Raw genomic sequence first — 15,833 nt, 5'->3', positions numbered from 1 at the left:
TTTTGTTTTTAATCCAAACCAGTGGACTTGGCAAAAAGAATCATGTTAAATAAATACTATCCTAGATTATTTGTTAGATGGCTGAGATACTTGTGAAGAAATTTGTGCTATAATTACCAACATTGTCAACCTTTTAACCACAGACTGTACGAAGCCCCTTGCTTTATGAACACATCTCTGACAGACTCAATGAGCTTGGATCAAGTTATGTGAAGCATCTGGAATATATATTGCCAAGTGTTGAACATTAAACATAGGCTCCCATTTATCAACTGGAAATAATTTCCAGCTTCTCAGTGCTGAACTGCGTAACCCTCGACAGATGTCCCAGGTCAGGTGCTGGTGATTACAAGCATCTCGGTCATCTTACAAACAACCTAGGATAGTATTTATTTAACATGTGTTTATTTAATAACAACTTTGGCTTGTACTGAAGCGCCTCTTTAACAGTTATGTTACTGATGGAAATGATATAGTAAGTCTGAGTGCTGCATGTACCACCATCTTCATGAATAAGCAAAGGTCTTTCAGTCCTCACTTGTGTCAGGTCCCATTGGACTCAGCGGAAAGTCAAAAGGCCAGTTTCCCTCTCAGGTTGAGAAACGACAGTAGCTACGATTTATTACTCCACTTCCCTCTGATCATCCTCTGATTTAGTTGCACAGGTATATTGATGACATTCTGCCAGTGCTAACGGAGATTTCACGTTACTTAGGGCAGGATTCTCCCCTTGTCGGGCGGGGGTAGTGGGCGGGTCTGGGAATGGCCGCAGGACTGTCCACCGCCTGCGATCGGGCTCCGGCCACGACTTTACTCCGGCTGGCCAGTCAACGGCCAGCTAGCGTGAAACACGCACTGAGAGCCTCAGGGCTGCTGGGGTGGGCAGGAGGAGCGCAGCGCTGAAGCCTGCACATGCGTGGGGTGGGGGGGGGGGTGATGAGGGGGGAGTGCACACAGCAAAAGCCCCCTGAAGGCAGAGAGCTGCCTCTGAGAGCTGGAGAATTTTAAAATGGATGGGCGGCACCTGTCTGCAGGGTGGAAAACTCTGCCCTTAACTCCTGATCCCAATATCTGGAACTCAGCTTCACAAGTGATTATCAAAGCGCAGATCATCAGTGGAATAATTGTAGGGACAGACTTACATCCATGTAATTGAGAAGAGGCTCAGTTGATCGTTGTATGGCAGAACATTCCTGAGATTGACCCATCTGTACCATATCCATCTTATGGTGCTCCCAGAAATAAGAAAGCATCCCTTTTTCTTTCATTGCTTGCTTGATAGACTTGTGCTTCTTCAGTGGGATTCTGTCACGTTATAATTGGATAATCAGATAAAGCCACAATTATTGGTTGATCATTGTTTCATGACTCCTTGCTAAACATTAACTTGCAAGTGATCAAATTTTCACACGTCTGCAAAGCGTGTGTCTTAAATTCTTTTATTTGTGAAGCATCTTTTGGGTGTACAAGCACAAAGAAGGAAAGGACAGCTAAAAATGTGTTGGCTTATCCAAGTCTTTTGCCTCTTAGTACAGTGTAGCATCCTTCACACCAATAGCCCACCCCCTCCCCCACACGCTGCTGACCCATGGAAGAGGCAGATAAACATAAAACACCATCGGGCTGGACTCCAGTTCTAACTTTCACTTCCTGCATGGCTTTCTAACTTGCAACAACACCCAACAATAGTTCTCAACCTCAACTGCAGAAAAGCACCTTCATTGTACATTGACTCCTCCATTACCTACAATACCCTGCCTCGAAGCTTCTCAAAGTACGATTTAATTGCAAAATTAGGGGTCACATTGTGCTATGGGACGTCAGATTTAAAATCTAAGGAGGAAAGAAAACTGATTATTATGCAGTTAGCTAGTCGAACTTTCTCATCCTAAAGGGAAAACCGTTCATTGAGATTAATGAATAAAATATAAAATAAACAAAAGCAGCACCTCAAGCCTGTTCCACCGTTCATGGTGAATTTTCTACCTCAACCCCACTTTCCTATCCTACCCCCATATCCCGGGATTGCCTTTGTGCCTAAAAATCTCATTCTTGAATACACTCAATAATCGAACATCCAGAACCCTCTGGAGTAGAAAATTCCAAAGATTCACAACTCTTGGAGTGAAGGAATTCCTTCTCATCTTAGCCTTAAATGGCCGGCCCCTTCTCCTGAGACTATAGCCCCTGTTTCTTGACAGAGGAGAGTCATAGGAGGTGACCCTGGTGGGCTGTTAACCAAATACACCATGAGGCTTAGGCTGGTTATGAGGCCGAAAGCAAAGCTGAAATTATGAAGCGGTGAAGTAATTGATGCTTAGGCACTCTGGTCTGGTCTGGTCCTCCTACACCGATTTATATCGACAGCATAATTTCTGAAGAAAACCTTCTGTTTTCTTACCTTTTATAGCACTCTGAAAGAGGGAGGCAACAAAGAGCAAGGATTATCCACTTCATACTGTGTTTCAGATCAGGGCCAGCTAGTTGAATATAGGCAGGTTCAGGTACTTGTATCCTTTCAGCACGACTCTCCTTCTTTTAAGGCTCTGGATCAGTATGGACCGGAAAATGATACAGTGACCAACCCCAAGAGTGCAAAGTCAAAAGGAAATCAAATAAACTTTTTGCCTTGTATGAACGATCAGCACGGCTTTGTTGAAATGGGCAACTTGAGGATTTTCAGGCAAATTTTATGATAGCGCCATCTCTTTGTTAGGTCAGAACCAATTAAAAAACACATTGCTTTAGCATTAATCATGGTGAGACATGACATCAGTGATATAAAGGTGTATTAGTTACACCCAGTAAAATAATCAACCGCCCTGTGATAAGTGGGGCTTGGGACCAAAAAAGTAAAAGATTTACTGAAGTAGTTGAGTTGCCAGTTCAAATACTCATTGTTATATACTACAGAATGTGGAATGATCCAGCCTCTATTTACCAGTGTGAGGCTGTAGATCGCTCAATAAATATTTACCATTCGCCCAGCCATCTCAGGCCTGTCCAGTGGGACTAATAGTTGGGCTCTGGATCCTGGTCACCTTACATTCTCTGTGGGCCTCAAAAGGCCTGCTGATCCACTTTTCGATCTCTCACCCTTAAGCCTGAGTGAAAAATAATCACATACACGTTGCCTCGAATCTGAAATTTAAAAAGAAACACGCTGGACCTTTGCGGTAGGTCAGTTAACACTCTGAACGGGAAAGGGAAGTCTAGGACAGGTCTGAGCGTGCACACCTCAGAACCCGAGTATTCAGGTGTCAGCAGGAGTTCACAGCTGGGGGCTGCAGGTAGCTGGAATTTCTGATCACAAATCGTCCCCCGAAGCAGCATCTCACAAAAATATAAACTCCAACACTGAGGGGGACAGCGGCAGACACATGTGGAAACGTCTTCAGGTTCCCCTCTGAGTCGCACTCTACCCCGGCTTGAAAATACATCACCATTCCTTCATCATTGCTGGGTCAAATTCCTGGAGCTCTTTACCCATTGTGGGGGACACTTTCACCACTGGTTCACTAGACGGCTCACCACCGCCTTCTAGGGATAAGATAGCTGGATCTTCCTCACAACAATCATATTCCAAGAATTAATTAAAAGTAGTCGCTGCTGGATATGCACAGCCTGTGGGCAGGATTCCCTGTCAACAGCACATCCTCAGAAAGCTAACCCTATACATCTATTATCCTGCTTCACCTTTACCTTATCTAAGCCACTGAATATGATGGGCTGAATTTTCTGTTTGGTGGGGGGTGGGGGCAGAGCAGGCGCGGGTGTGGGTGGGTCCGGACCCCAATCGCTGCCCGTGATCGGGTCCCTGCCGCCATTTTACGCAGCCGGGCCAATGAAGGCCCGCCCAGCGTAATGCCCCACCCCCGAGGATAGCGGGAGTGGGCGGGCGGCAGTGGGAGTGCACAGACCTCCGGGTCGCCATTGGATCCGGCGGCCTGTTTATCAGAAGCGCTGGCAGCCTTCGCAAGGCTGTTCACAATGTCAGGAGGAAGGGCTCACCGGAGGGCTTCTGGTGAGCAGGCCAGGCCAGAGGGGAGGGCAGGGGGACAGGCCAGGCCGGAGGGTAGGGCAGTGGGTTAGACCAGACTGGAGGGTAGGGTAGTGGGTCAGACCAGGCCGGAGGATAGTCCAGCGGGACAGGCCAGGCTGGAGGCTGGGGTGGGGGGGTCAGTGTGCCCCTTGTTTTTCCGATGACTGCCTTGCTGCCCTCCTCGAGGTGCACCTCCTCGGGAGGTGTTGGTCCCCCAGGATGGGAGGAGGTGGCGGAGGTGGTGAGCTCCCGCGATGAGGAGCAGCGCACCTGGATCCAGTGTCACAAGTGCTTCAATGATTAGTTGCTCTCAGGAAGGGTGAGGACCATGTTGGCATTGGGCATTTCACCCAGCAGGTCAGCTTACCCCCACCACCCCCCCACCCCCCGCCCTTGCTGCTCCCCCCTCCACCCACACCACCTCAAGTCCGAATGTAGTGACAGCATTGAGTCATTGACAACATGTGTCCTTAGCTGGGTGGGCCAGCAGATATTGCCCATGCTGAGGTCAGCCTGAGAGGGTGATGAGGAGATGGGTTTTGCCCCCGCAGCATGTGTTACACTGAGTCCCACATGACTGGTTTGGGGGCAACCTGGAGGAGCTGTACCTAGGCGCTGTGTTAGACCTCCAGGTCATGTCCCAGTCAGGGTGGTGAGATGGTGGGAGGGGAGATTCAAGGTGACGTGGCAACAAACCATCTGCTGCCCTCTGCGCTCCACGTGCTTGCGCCTCCTTGCTTTGGAAGGATATACCGTGTGGTGCCTAATGTGATGTAGGCAGCATGTGGCCAAGGGGAGGTGGTGTGGGGGTGGGGAACAGGCCTTGCATCTTTGTGTGAGTGTTCGGCAGCAGCGGGGTGAGGGGGCACTGGAGCAATGAGATGTCCCACTCTGGTTGGGGTGGGCCGAGCGTGAACAGAGTCCGTGTGCAATTTGCACAAATCAATGGTCTTCTCTCATTTTCAGGAGAAGAATGTTCATAACGCGGCCGAGTGTGTGAGGACTGGAGGTGGCCAGGCCCAGCTCACCATACTAAGCTGCTTCGAGCAGGAGGCCCTGGATCTGGAGAGGCGCCATGCACCCAGGTCCACTGGTGTCGGTGAGGCTGGGGTGGCACGGCCAGGTATTTATGCCCAACAGTGAGGTCAGCATTGTCCTCCCAACAGCCAGAGCACTGCTGAATGTTAAATTAGTTAATTTAGCAACATTGCTGGACCGTTGGTTATGGAAGGATGGGCGCATAATGATCTGGGGGACGGGGATGAACTTTGTCATTGTCTCCCCGCGAAGTGATCCACTGTCCTTGTTCTTCCTTTCAACATCATCAGAGCAGGGCCGGGAGGAGGAGCAGCAGAGACCCCCCTCTCACCTGAGGGGCCTGAAGTCTCACCAGCGTCACACCATTTCTACGAGGCAGGCACCAGCACAGATACTAGCACCTCGACGGGGATTAGAGCAACGGCTAGTGTCCTGGGGCACAGCGGTGAGGGCACTTCACAGTCGCTGGAGGAGCTGGCAGAGACAGAGAGTGCCCATGGAGGCAGCAGTTGGAGGACAGCAGGGGACCAGGCACATGCTCAGTCGGTGCCTGATGATGGGCCTCTGGAGTCGTCCGCGATGCAGCAGGTGCAGGAAATGTGGCCGATTGTGTGGGAGCATCTGGGGGAGATACATGAGGCTATGCTTGGCTTGGTCTCTGTGGTGGGGAAGTCCACGTGGACGATTGCTGAAGGAATGAGCCTCATGTCCGAGCACCATGTGTCCTCCATGGACAGAGTCGCAACTCTCTTGGAGAGCCTACTCCAGGAGACCCACCAGGGCTTCCTGGGGATGTGCTCTGACCAGCAAGCCCTTACATCAGCATTGACCTCAGCTGGTCAGTGCCAGTGTGGGAGATGGTGTGGCCATCAAGTGTCCCAGCTCGGTGCCCATCCATCCACAGTGAGGAGGAAGGTCCGAAGCGACCTTATGTCAGTGCAGCAGCTGCCTGTCACCGCTGTGGGCTCCTCTCAGGGCACTCCGGATGAGGGCACCAACTCCTCCGCCCCTCTCCCAGTGACCGTTACATCTGGTGAGGCTGCGACAAGTGTGGAGATGCCAGCTGTGGAACTGGCAGCTCCCTCCCAGGTGGGGCCAGCACAGGCTCCACAGGCCAGAGGACGACCGCCAAGGTCATCGAGGCCAACAGGACAGCAGAGTCAGCAGGCTGGCTCAGATGCTACTCCAAGCGATGGGGCAGCACCAAGACGTAGCACCCACAAACAAAAGCATAAGGCACTTAGGGACACCACGGGTATTTCACTGGTGCTTTTGTGTTGGCCTGCGATGAGGTCCTTATGATTTGTTCATTTTGGATAACACTATTCCCTTTTTTTTGGAAAAGCTGGTTTGCATGACAGAATAAATTCAGATATGTCACCATGGCTGAGGGTGCCTCTTTTATTCTGCATGTATATGGTTTCCAAAACTGTAATGAGTGCTTTATTGGACATTCATCTTTATTAACAAGGACCTTAGTTAATGTTCCTAACCAGGCAGATTTTGCACTCAGGTGTTGAGTATTAAGCCTACAGCCCAGGCTTGTCCTGTAGGTCCATCTGTGGTGCGCTAGCTGAATGTTCATTGGATTAAAGCCTCCCGGGTGTCCCTCCCTCCCTGGAGTATGCCCAGGACAGCGTCTACCCCCTCAGCATTTCCCTGTTCATGCTCATCCTTGGACTCACTGCTGGACTCATCATGTGCTGCCGCAGCCACTGCATCAACATCTTCATCGTCCACTGCATCCCCCCTTTCCAGTGCCAGATTGTGGAGAGCGCAGTATGCAACCACTATCACAGACACACAAACTGGGGGGTACTGGAGTGCGCCCCCTGAGCAGACCAGGCATCAGAAGCGCAGCTTGAGAAGATCGATGGCTCTCTCCACCACAGCCCTTGTGGTGCCGTGGATCCTATTGTAGCGCTGCTCAGCTTCTGTTCTTGGATGGTGGAGAGGCATCATGAGCCACCTTCTGAGGGGATAGCCCTTGTCACCCAGCAGCCATCCATCCAGCCGGGCTGGAGCACTGAAGAGCCCCGGCACCTGGGAGTGTCTGAGGATGTAGGCGTGGTGGGAGCTGCCTGGGTACCTTGCACAGACTTGTAGAATCAGCATCCTGTGGTCACATACTATCTGCACATTCATGGAGTGGAAGCCCTTCCTGTTGACGAAGGCACCGGGCTCACCTGCTGGCACCTTGATGGCCACATGTGTACAGTCTATAGCACCCTGGACACGGGGGAAGCCAGCAATGGCCGTGAAGCCTCTGGTTCACTGTGTCTGACTTGTCTGGTCCCAGCGGAAGTGGATGAAGGTCAATGCACGTCTGAACAGAGCGTCTGTAACCTGCTTGACACAAGTGTAGACAGCTGATTGGGAGACACTGCAAAGGTCACCCACCGAGCCCTGGAAGGAGCCGGGAAATAGAGGTTGAGGGCAGCTGTGACCTTCAGAGCCACTGGTATGGGGTGTCCACCCACACAGTTCGGGGAGATCTCAGGGCCAATCATCTGACAGATAAAGTTGACCGTCTCCCTTGAGAGGTGGAGCCTCCTTCGGCACTGCACCTCAGTCATATTGAGGTAGCTGCTTCGCTGCCTGTAAACCCTGGCAGCAGGATAGTGGCGTCTTCTGCAGCCCCTTCCACCTTGGACAACCTCTTGGCCCTGCGCCCCTTGTGCCTGCGCCTGTCCTCCCAAAGGTGGCTCCCCTGGAGGCTGAATGTGCATTTCTGGCCTCCTCCTCCTTCTAGCCCTCCCTCCCTCCTCAGAGGAGCTGCCTCCAGTGGACAGATCAGCTCCCATTCCCAGGCTACGGGAAGGCTTCCTGAAACCTGCAGGCCAGGAAAAGATTCTTCACTGCAGAAGGTTAAGAGTCCAGGAAAAAGCAGCTGGGATACGTTTTGAAGCACTGCAGATCACACAGGCAAGTTTCAATAACTTTCAACAATAAATGCTTGACTGTGCACACTCACGACCCCAGTGACCCTTCTTATCCCACAAGTGGATGAGGTTAATACAAACGTCGCCTAACCCCCTGTCCGTTGCGCCCGTGCGCCAAGCCGAAGATCGCACGGGCGCCAAAAATCAGCATCGATTGGCACCTCAAGGGCCTTAACTGGCCTGTTAATTAACAGCGGACGCGAGTTGGACATCATCGCGCACCCACCCAGTGAAATATCACGATGGCGTGCGGTGACATCAGGATGCCATTTTACACGCGGACATGTAGGGCCTACCCCCACACGCCAAAGGGAAAACTCAGCCTCATGTATTTGTCAACAAAGTGCCCCTAACATGTCTTCTCCTAGGCTGGGAATTTACCTATTTTTCTTTCTAGATTTTCACTTGGAATCATGCTTTTCCTTTTATAACCAGGTGGTAATAGGAAGTGGATGATGTTTAAAATCACATTCTGGTGTAAGGCAGGTTCCAATAGGCAACAGGCGAAGATTTTATTCAATCAGGTTATTCAAAGAAACCAAATAACCCGCAATTGCTGATGGTCAAAAAGCTTTGTCTAACATAAGGATCATGCTTTGGAGTTGAGAATTGGGCACATAATGTAGGCTGGCACTCCGTGCTGTGCTGAGGGAGGGCTGCGCAGTCAGAGGTGCAATCTTTTGGAAGACATGCTAAAATAAGGTCTGCTGCCTGAGCTGGGTGGAAAAGATCCCATGAGACGCTCTATTCGAGGCTGAGCAGGTGAATTCTCCAGCTGGCCAGGGCAATACTTAATTCACAACCAGCACCTTAAATGGGTGATAAGGTTATTTATTTTGTTGCTGTATTTTGAAGCTTACTGTGCATAGATTAACTGTGTGTCTCCTACATTACAATAATGACTACATTTCACAAGTACTTAATTGACCATAAAGCATTTTGGAACATCCTGAAATCTTAAAAGTGCTCAATGAATACAAATCTTTCTTTTAGTTTTCTTATATGATATACTCCTTTAGTGCTGATAAAATAAAATAGCTGGGCCGTTAAATATAACATTGCGCTCAGTGGGGTCAAAGCATTAAAAAACTCAAGGCCAGCTCTACCTCGAGTGTATTGACAGGTGCTGAAAAGTAATAAGTACTTTTCCTTCATAACGCAGAACAGTTGAAGAAACAAATTTCAGCTTTTGAAAATGTGGCCTCATTTTCATATGTTTTAGAAATTTCCAGACAGCCAGTTGCTTGATGTGAAGACCACATCAGCACATTCACTTGGCAGCCAGCCCTCCTATCACCCAGCACTCAACCAGGCTGCCCAATGTGAAACCAGACAGAGGTGAATCCTAACCCGATCCTGGTAATTTTTTGTTTGAATCCTGTTGTGATATTATATGCATGTCAATGCAGACAGTGACATGTACCTTTAAGAAGCGGCATAGTGACATCACTATGACTGTAAGACCAAAAGATGTAGGAGCAGAAGTTGGCCATTCGTCCCATCGAGTCTGCTCCACCATTCAATGAGATCCTGCCTTTTCCCCTTAACCCTTGATTCCCTTATTGATTAAAAATCTGTCTATTTCTGGCTTGAATATATTTAACGACCCAACCTAAGAATCTTATATGTTTCAATAAGGTCACCTCTCATTCTTCTAAACTCCAATGCTGACCCTGCTTGATTAGATTATGTATTTCTAACTGCTCTGCTGTTACATCCTTTATAATAGACTCCAACATTTTCCCAATGACAGATGTTAAGCTAACTGGCCTATAGTTTTTTTTTAACCTGTTTTTTGTCTTCCTCCCTTTTTGAATGTGGGTGTTACATTGGCCGTTCTCCAGTCCTCTGGGACTTTTCCAGAATTCTTAGCAGATTACGATCAGTGCATCCACTATCTCTGTAGCTATTTCCTTTAATATCCTAGGATGCGGGATCATCACTGTTAGTAAGGCTGGAGGCTAAGTCTCAGATGTTCACTATTGCCGGCGAACTCCACTGCAGATGTTCACCACTGTCTGTGACTCTGTATCAGTAAGACTTCATGTATAGCTTATGAATCAGGCATATTGTGAAGATGGATGTTGTTTTTTTAATACTTTTGGGAACATGGTGGTATACTGTAAAGAAGGATGTCAGTGTGTGTGTGTGTGTGTAATTAAACTGGGGGTAGGTTAATAAAGGCAGCTTATCTGTGGGAACAGAGAGATGAAAGGTCAATGTGCTTTCCGCATTTGTTAGGAGAGACCACAGCCACGTTGACTTTATGAGTAAATAGGTTGGGTTTGAAATTTGCATTACAAGATAAGTAGGAACTTGACTTTTCAGCTCTGAAGTTTCAAAGGAAGTTTAGAAGTGACAAGGAACTTTTACAACTTATAATGACTTCATAGGTAAACAGGGGAAGGTCATTAAATTTTATTTGACCAGAAAGTGGAGGCAATAGAAAAATATGAAAGATGTTTATATTTTATTAAAATTGAGTTCAGAGTGGTGCTCAGAACAATGGAGTCTACGATCAAAGGGGAAAGGGATATTTAAGGGAGATGTTTAGTTGAGTTCTGTGGCTGTGTGGGGAGATGTCCTGAAACCCGTTCTGTGCTGAGAAAAGCTGTGAATTTGAAGCAGTCGCCCAGTTTCAAGCCAGAAAAGTCTTTGTTTTCAGAAAACAGTCAGTTTCTGAACTTCCTTTGGTTCCATAGCAGAGTAGAAGGGAGTGAGAAGTCAGGTGGTAATATCTTTCCCTAAAGTGACTGAAGTTTTGCCCTGGGTAATATTACTGGACTTCCATGGTTAAAATCTATAAGAGAGCTGTTGCCAAGTAGTTTCCATGTGTGTTCTGACCAATGGGGCTTTTTGGAGAATGTTTTGTGAGACTTGCTAACTGTGCGCTCAAACTTTTTTTTTCCATCTCATTAATAAATCTTCTAATTTTAAAACCCTAAAAGTGTTACTGGCATTTGATGCTTCTGGGATTAGTAGTTTTCCCCTCATACAAAAAAAAGTTAGGATCAGTTAGATTTGACATGCTCAGTGAATAACGTCAGCTGCAATCATTACAATATAGTCAAGTAATAAGCTTATGTAACTGCTCGGACCCAGGCTAGGCCAAGGCCTGTGCGGAGCTGCATGTTTTATTATTCATTCAGGGGACGTGGGCTTCGCTGGCTGGGCCCAGCATTTATTGCCCATCCCTAGTTGCCCTTTAGAAGGTGGTGGTGAGCTGCCTTCTTGAACCGCTGCAGTCCATGTATATAGTTGTTGCTAGTAATAAACTTCATATAATTGCGTTCACCCAGAACCCTTGTCAGTCTCAATACCTTGCTTAGCATAGACAGCATAGAGACAGATCCCATTGAGGTCTACATCAATACCCTCAGCATTATATGGTAGCAGCAGACCGTAAGAGGCTATTGACAAATCCCAACCTCACCCGATATTCAAAATGCATATCTCCTGACTGGAATTCTTCACAGATGTTTGGTTAGGTCACTTTTATGTCTTGAGTCTATGAATTCACTAGTCGAGTAAGCTTGAATTACATGTCTTCATATACACTTGTTAGTTGATGCTCGCTACCAATAACAGAGAGAGACCAACATAAGAACAAACTGTGATTGTTTATTGTAACAGAGGGCAGAGCACTAAATCCTTGCGTGCTCCCCAAACCACCTCCAGCTCTAGACTTACAGTTAACCAGTAGACCTCGCTGTACATTGATTGGTCAGTGCTGTCACATGGTTAGTCCACTTGCACTCTCTTAAAGGGACATGGTACTCCACTTTACCACATCCCTCCCCCTTTTCTTAAAAATACAGTTGACAAACTTAATAACGTGAACTATTTATGTTCACAACTATTTATAAATCAAGTCTCTCAGGAGGCTTTTTTGGATGTGTTGAGCATTGCAGTTCAACAGCCTCAGCTGGTTTTTCCAAGACCTCCTTTCCAGGGGACAGTTGTCCACTGGGTTCCTCAGTAGACGATTTCATTATCTTCCGGGTGCAGTCACGTTCACTCCTGCTGCCCTTCTACTCCAAGCTGAAACAGGTAAAGAACAAGCACAAAGTAATACGGTGAAAACAATTCTTTTTCTTTTTAAGGATTGTCAATAGTTCCTCTTTTTCTTCCTGCATGCCCTTTTCTTGATCGCGCTGATCTGTATCTCGGTCTTCTCTTTAATTTCTCTATTGGCTGGGTTAGACTCAAGTACAAGCTGAACGTGAGTGAGCTCAATAGTTGGGTTTTCCAGCAGCTCTTCTGAGAATTCAGGGCCTTCTAGCTTTAAAACTTCAGGGCTTTTACGCAGCTGCTGCTTCAGCTCTTCCAATTCTTTCCTTTTCTCATTAATAGTTTCCTGAAGAATTTCATATCATTCCCCCTCCTCAGCTAATTCGTTCCTTAGCTTGGCCAGAGACAGATTTAACTTTTCCTTTTCTTCTTCATATCTTTATCAAGGCACAAATTGGGAGCTGATTGAATTTTGTAGTGCATGGAAGTCCTTTAATAGGTCTTACGTTTCTTTTTGAAGGATGCTAACTTCAGCTTGAATTCTGTCCCGGTGTAACACTTCTACTGGCTTCCCCCGTTTGGTCTTCGCCCACTCATTTTTTTCTGCAGTAACGCTTCTCGTTTCCCATTGGGAACTTAGCGGGCCCTCAAGATTTGTCTCTCCCAGCCAGTTCCTTCCAAGGAGAATTGGCCCCCTGCCTCACATTACAAATTGGAGTAATTTTGCTGACTGTTCCTCATACTGCACCTTGACTTGACACATCCCTTTCGGTTTTATATCTTCATTCATGTATATTCTCAGTTTAGTGTCCATAACTTCCAATCTTAAAGGATGGGTTCCTATAATCAAGTATCTGAATGCTTATTCTCTAATGATGGACATCGATGCTCCAGTATCAACTTCCATCTTTACAGGTTGTCCATTGACTATAATCACCGCTTGGATTGGCTCGGATCTAACCACTTTCAGGTTATATAATGAATGGATGACTGATTGTATTTCTTCTGGCTCTTCCATGAAACATAAGTCATGATTTCTCCCTTTGTCTTTGAAATGCTGTCTCAGCCGATCTCTGCAGCGCCGCCTCATGTGACCATAGCGGTGCCAGATAAAGCATTTGTGCTGTTTGAATTGTTTGCCCACTGGATGCCTGGATGCATTTCTCTCATTCAGTTTGTGGGGTTTCACGGTGGTATTGCTGCTTTTTACTGCCCTGTACACAGGGGGCATTTCCCGCCTTTCTATGGGGTCCAATGTTTTTGCACCTTTTGTTGCCGGTCTGTCCCACCCTACCAGATGGACATTTTGTGTAGCTCTTGTAGCTTCCGAATTTCTAACAGCGCTCTCCACAGCTGTGGCTAATTCTAATGCCTTATTGAAGTCTAGATTAGCTTCGGCCAGCAAACACTTTTGAATAGTATTATCTCCAACCCTGCATATCAGTCAGTCTCTCAACATATCGCTAATGGACATTCAGAATTTGCAATGTTCAGCTAATGCCTTTAAAACAGCCACACAGTCAGCTATTGTCTCCTCTGGAAGCCTGTTCCTCGAATTGAACTTGAAGCGTTGCATAGTGACTGAGGGCTTTGGTCTCAGGTGGTTTTGTACAATTTTTATTAGCTCGCTGAAAATCTTCAAATCGGGGGTGTTGTGTGACGTGAGGCTGCGGATCCGCCTGTACGTTTTGCTCCCGCATGTGGACAAAAGAATTTCCCTCTTCTTTTCCTCCCCAGCGATGTTGTTGGCAGTGAAAAAATAATAAAATGGTTAGGCTTTCGACACCCTGAGACCAGTCGTCTGAAATGGAGTCGAATGGATCGACACTCCCGGACTGTGACATCGTGAACCACTGCAAGGGGGCTGTGCTTCTGATAGGCTTCGCTGTTAATGATGAATTCAGGTGCTTGGCTTACCGCGGCTTTCTAGACTGCCGTCGATCACTTCGTGTTTTGCGTTCCACCGAGTTGCTCTCTGTCTGGGGTCTCTTATAATTTTCTGTCCGTAGCCATTTTTCTTGCATGTACCTCTTTAAACGTATTGCCGCTTTAAGAGCAGTCACTTTTTATTTCAACTCCATCTCTGCAGCTGTCGGCTTTTCTGTGCTGGGTTTTGGCAGGATTCCCATGATCATGTTTCTGCAGGGATTTTTTCCCCCATTTAACACTGCTTTCTGCTCCGATTGCTGTCTATTTTACAACTTAAGTACAGATTCACTTTCTAATGTTTTGCTCAGCTGTCTTGTCAATTCTCACTCGGGGGCCTTGCAGTTTTGCTTCTTTGGTCCTCATCTCCAGTTTGCTGTCTTGAGTCTATGAGTTCACTAGTCGAGTAAACTCGAATTGCACAGCTTCACATACACTTGTTAGTTGATGTTCGCTGTCAATAACCGAGAGACACCAACACAAGAACAAACTGCAATTGTTTATTGCAACAGAGGGGAGAGCACTAAATCCTTGCGTGCTCCCTTAACCACCTCCAGCTATAGACTTACAGTTAACCAATAGCCCGCACTGTGCATTGATTGGTCAGCACTGTCACATAGTTAGGCCACTTGCATTCTCTTAAAGGTACACGGTACTCCACTTTACCACAGTCACTGACTATTATAAAACAAAAACAAAAACAGAATTACCTGGAAAAACTCAGCAGGTCTGGCAGCATCGGCGGAGAAGAAAAGAGTTGATGTTTCGAGTCCTCATGACCCTTCGACAGAACTTGAGTTCGAGCCAGGTAATTCCAGGTAATTCTGTTTTTGTTTTTGTTTTGGATTTCCAGCATCCGCAGTTTTTTTGTTTTTATCACTGACTATTATAGTTTGCTGAGAGAGTGAGAAAGGAGAAGGATTTTATACGACTAACTTCACACAAAGCATGCGGATGCTGAAAATCTGAAATATAAGCAGAAAATGCTAGAAAAGCACTCAACAGTTTTATCTTCACGGGTCTGTGGAGAGAGAAACAGCGTCAACGGGCGGGATCTTCCGGTCGGCATGTGGGGGTGGGCCCAACATGCTGACACGGTAAAATGATGCCTGATGAGGTAGGGCCTGCATCCCGACATCACCGCTTGCCTTCGCGATATTTTATTCGGGGGGTGCACGCCGGAGTCCGCTGTTATTAAAGCCGTCAAAAAAACGAATTAAAGTAGTTAAGAACACGGCCTGTCCAACCTTAAGGTGGGTGGACAGACGAAGAGCCCAAGCGGCCTTCACGTTTTTCAGGAAACCTCATCCATGGACGGGATGAGGTTTCCTGAAGCTTTTATAAAATAAATAAATAAATGTTCCCACCTTGACAAACATGTCCCAACCTCATGTGACACTGCCACATGAGGGGACATGCTTAAATGAATTTTCACATCATTTATTCAACTGTTTTATTATCCATTCAATCTCCCTGAGGCAGCTCCGTGCCTCAGGGAGATTGCTGCTCCCTCTCTCGCACCCATTGCCCTGCCTGCCTGTCTTAGATAAAACCCCGGCCAATGTTTCAGGCTGATGAGGCTTGGGGTGGCATCTGTTGATGATAATTCTGCTATTCCCAATCACATCACTCTAGGCTTATCTATTGTTTCTTTATTTGTCCCATTACCACTTCCTTTTGCCTTTCACCATCATCCATTTTGTTATTTAACCCCTTCTGCCTTTCATCAATCACAGAACCTCCCTTTTGTTCCCTCCTCTTCTCTCCTTTCCTCTTTTTCTGCCTCTGTACTTGCTTAAAACCTGTTCCTCTCTCGTTTTTTTTTTCCAATTCTGATGAAATACTAGCTATTTCTTTCGTCACACTTGCTGCCT

General features: G+C 47.1%; 1 protein-coding gene across 1 annotated transcript in view; it reads right to left on the bottom strand.

The window, feature by feature from the left end:
- Positions 1–15,833, bottom strand: part of LOC121282004 (cathepsin E-A-like) — a 73,200-nt gene that overhangs the window by 56,569 nt on the left and 798 nt on the right. Inside the window, exon 2 of the mRNA XM_041195316.1 lies at positions 1,143–1,305. Coding sequence (XP_041051250.1) covers positions 1,143–1,305 — 163 coding nt within the window. The remainder of the gene's footprint in view (positions 1–1,142; positions 1,306–15,833) is intronic.

The sequence above is a fragment of the Carcharodon carcharias genome, chromosome 9 (genome assembly GCF_017639515.1).
Source record: "Carcharodon carcharias isolate sCarCar2 chromosome 9, sCarCar2.pri, whole genome shotgun sequence".
In the NCBI taxonomy this organism is placed as follows: Eukaryota; Metazoa; Chordata; class Chondrichthyes; order Lamniformes; family Lamnidae; genus Carcharodon; species Carcharodon carcharias.
The sequence above is the reverse complement of the archived record's forward strand: the minus strand, read 5'-3'. Positions and strand labels throughout refer to the sequence as shown.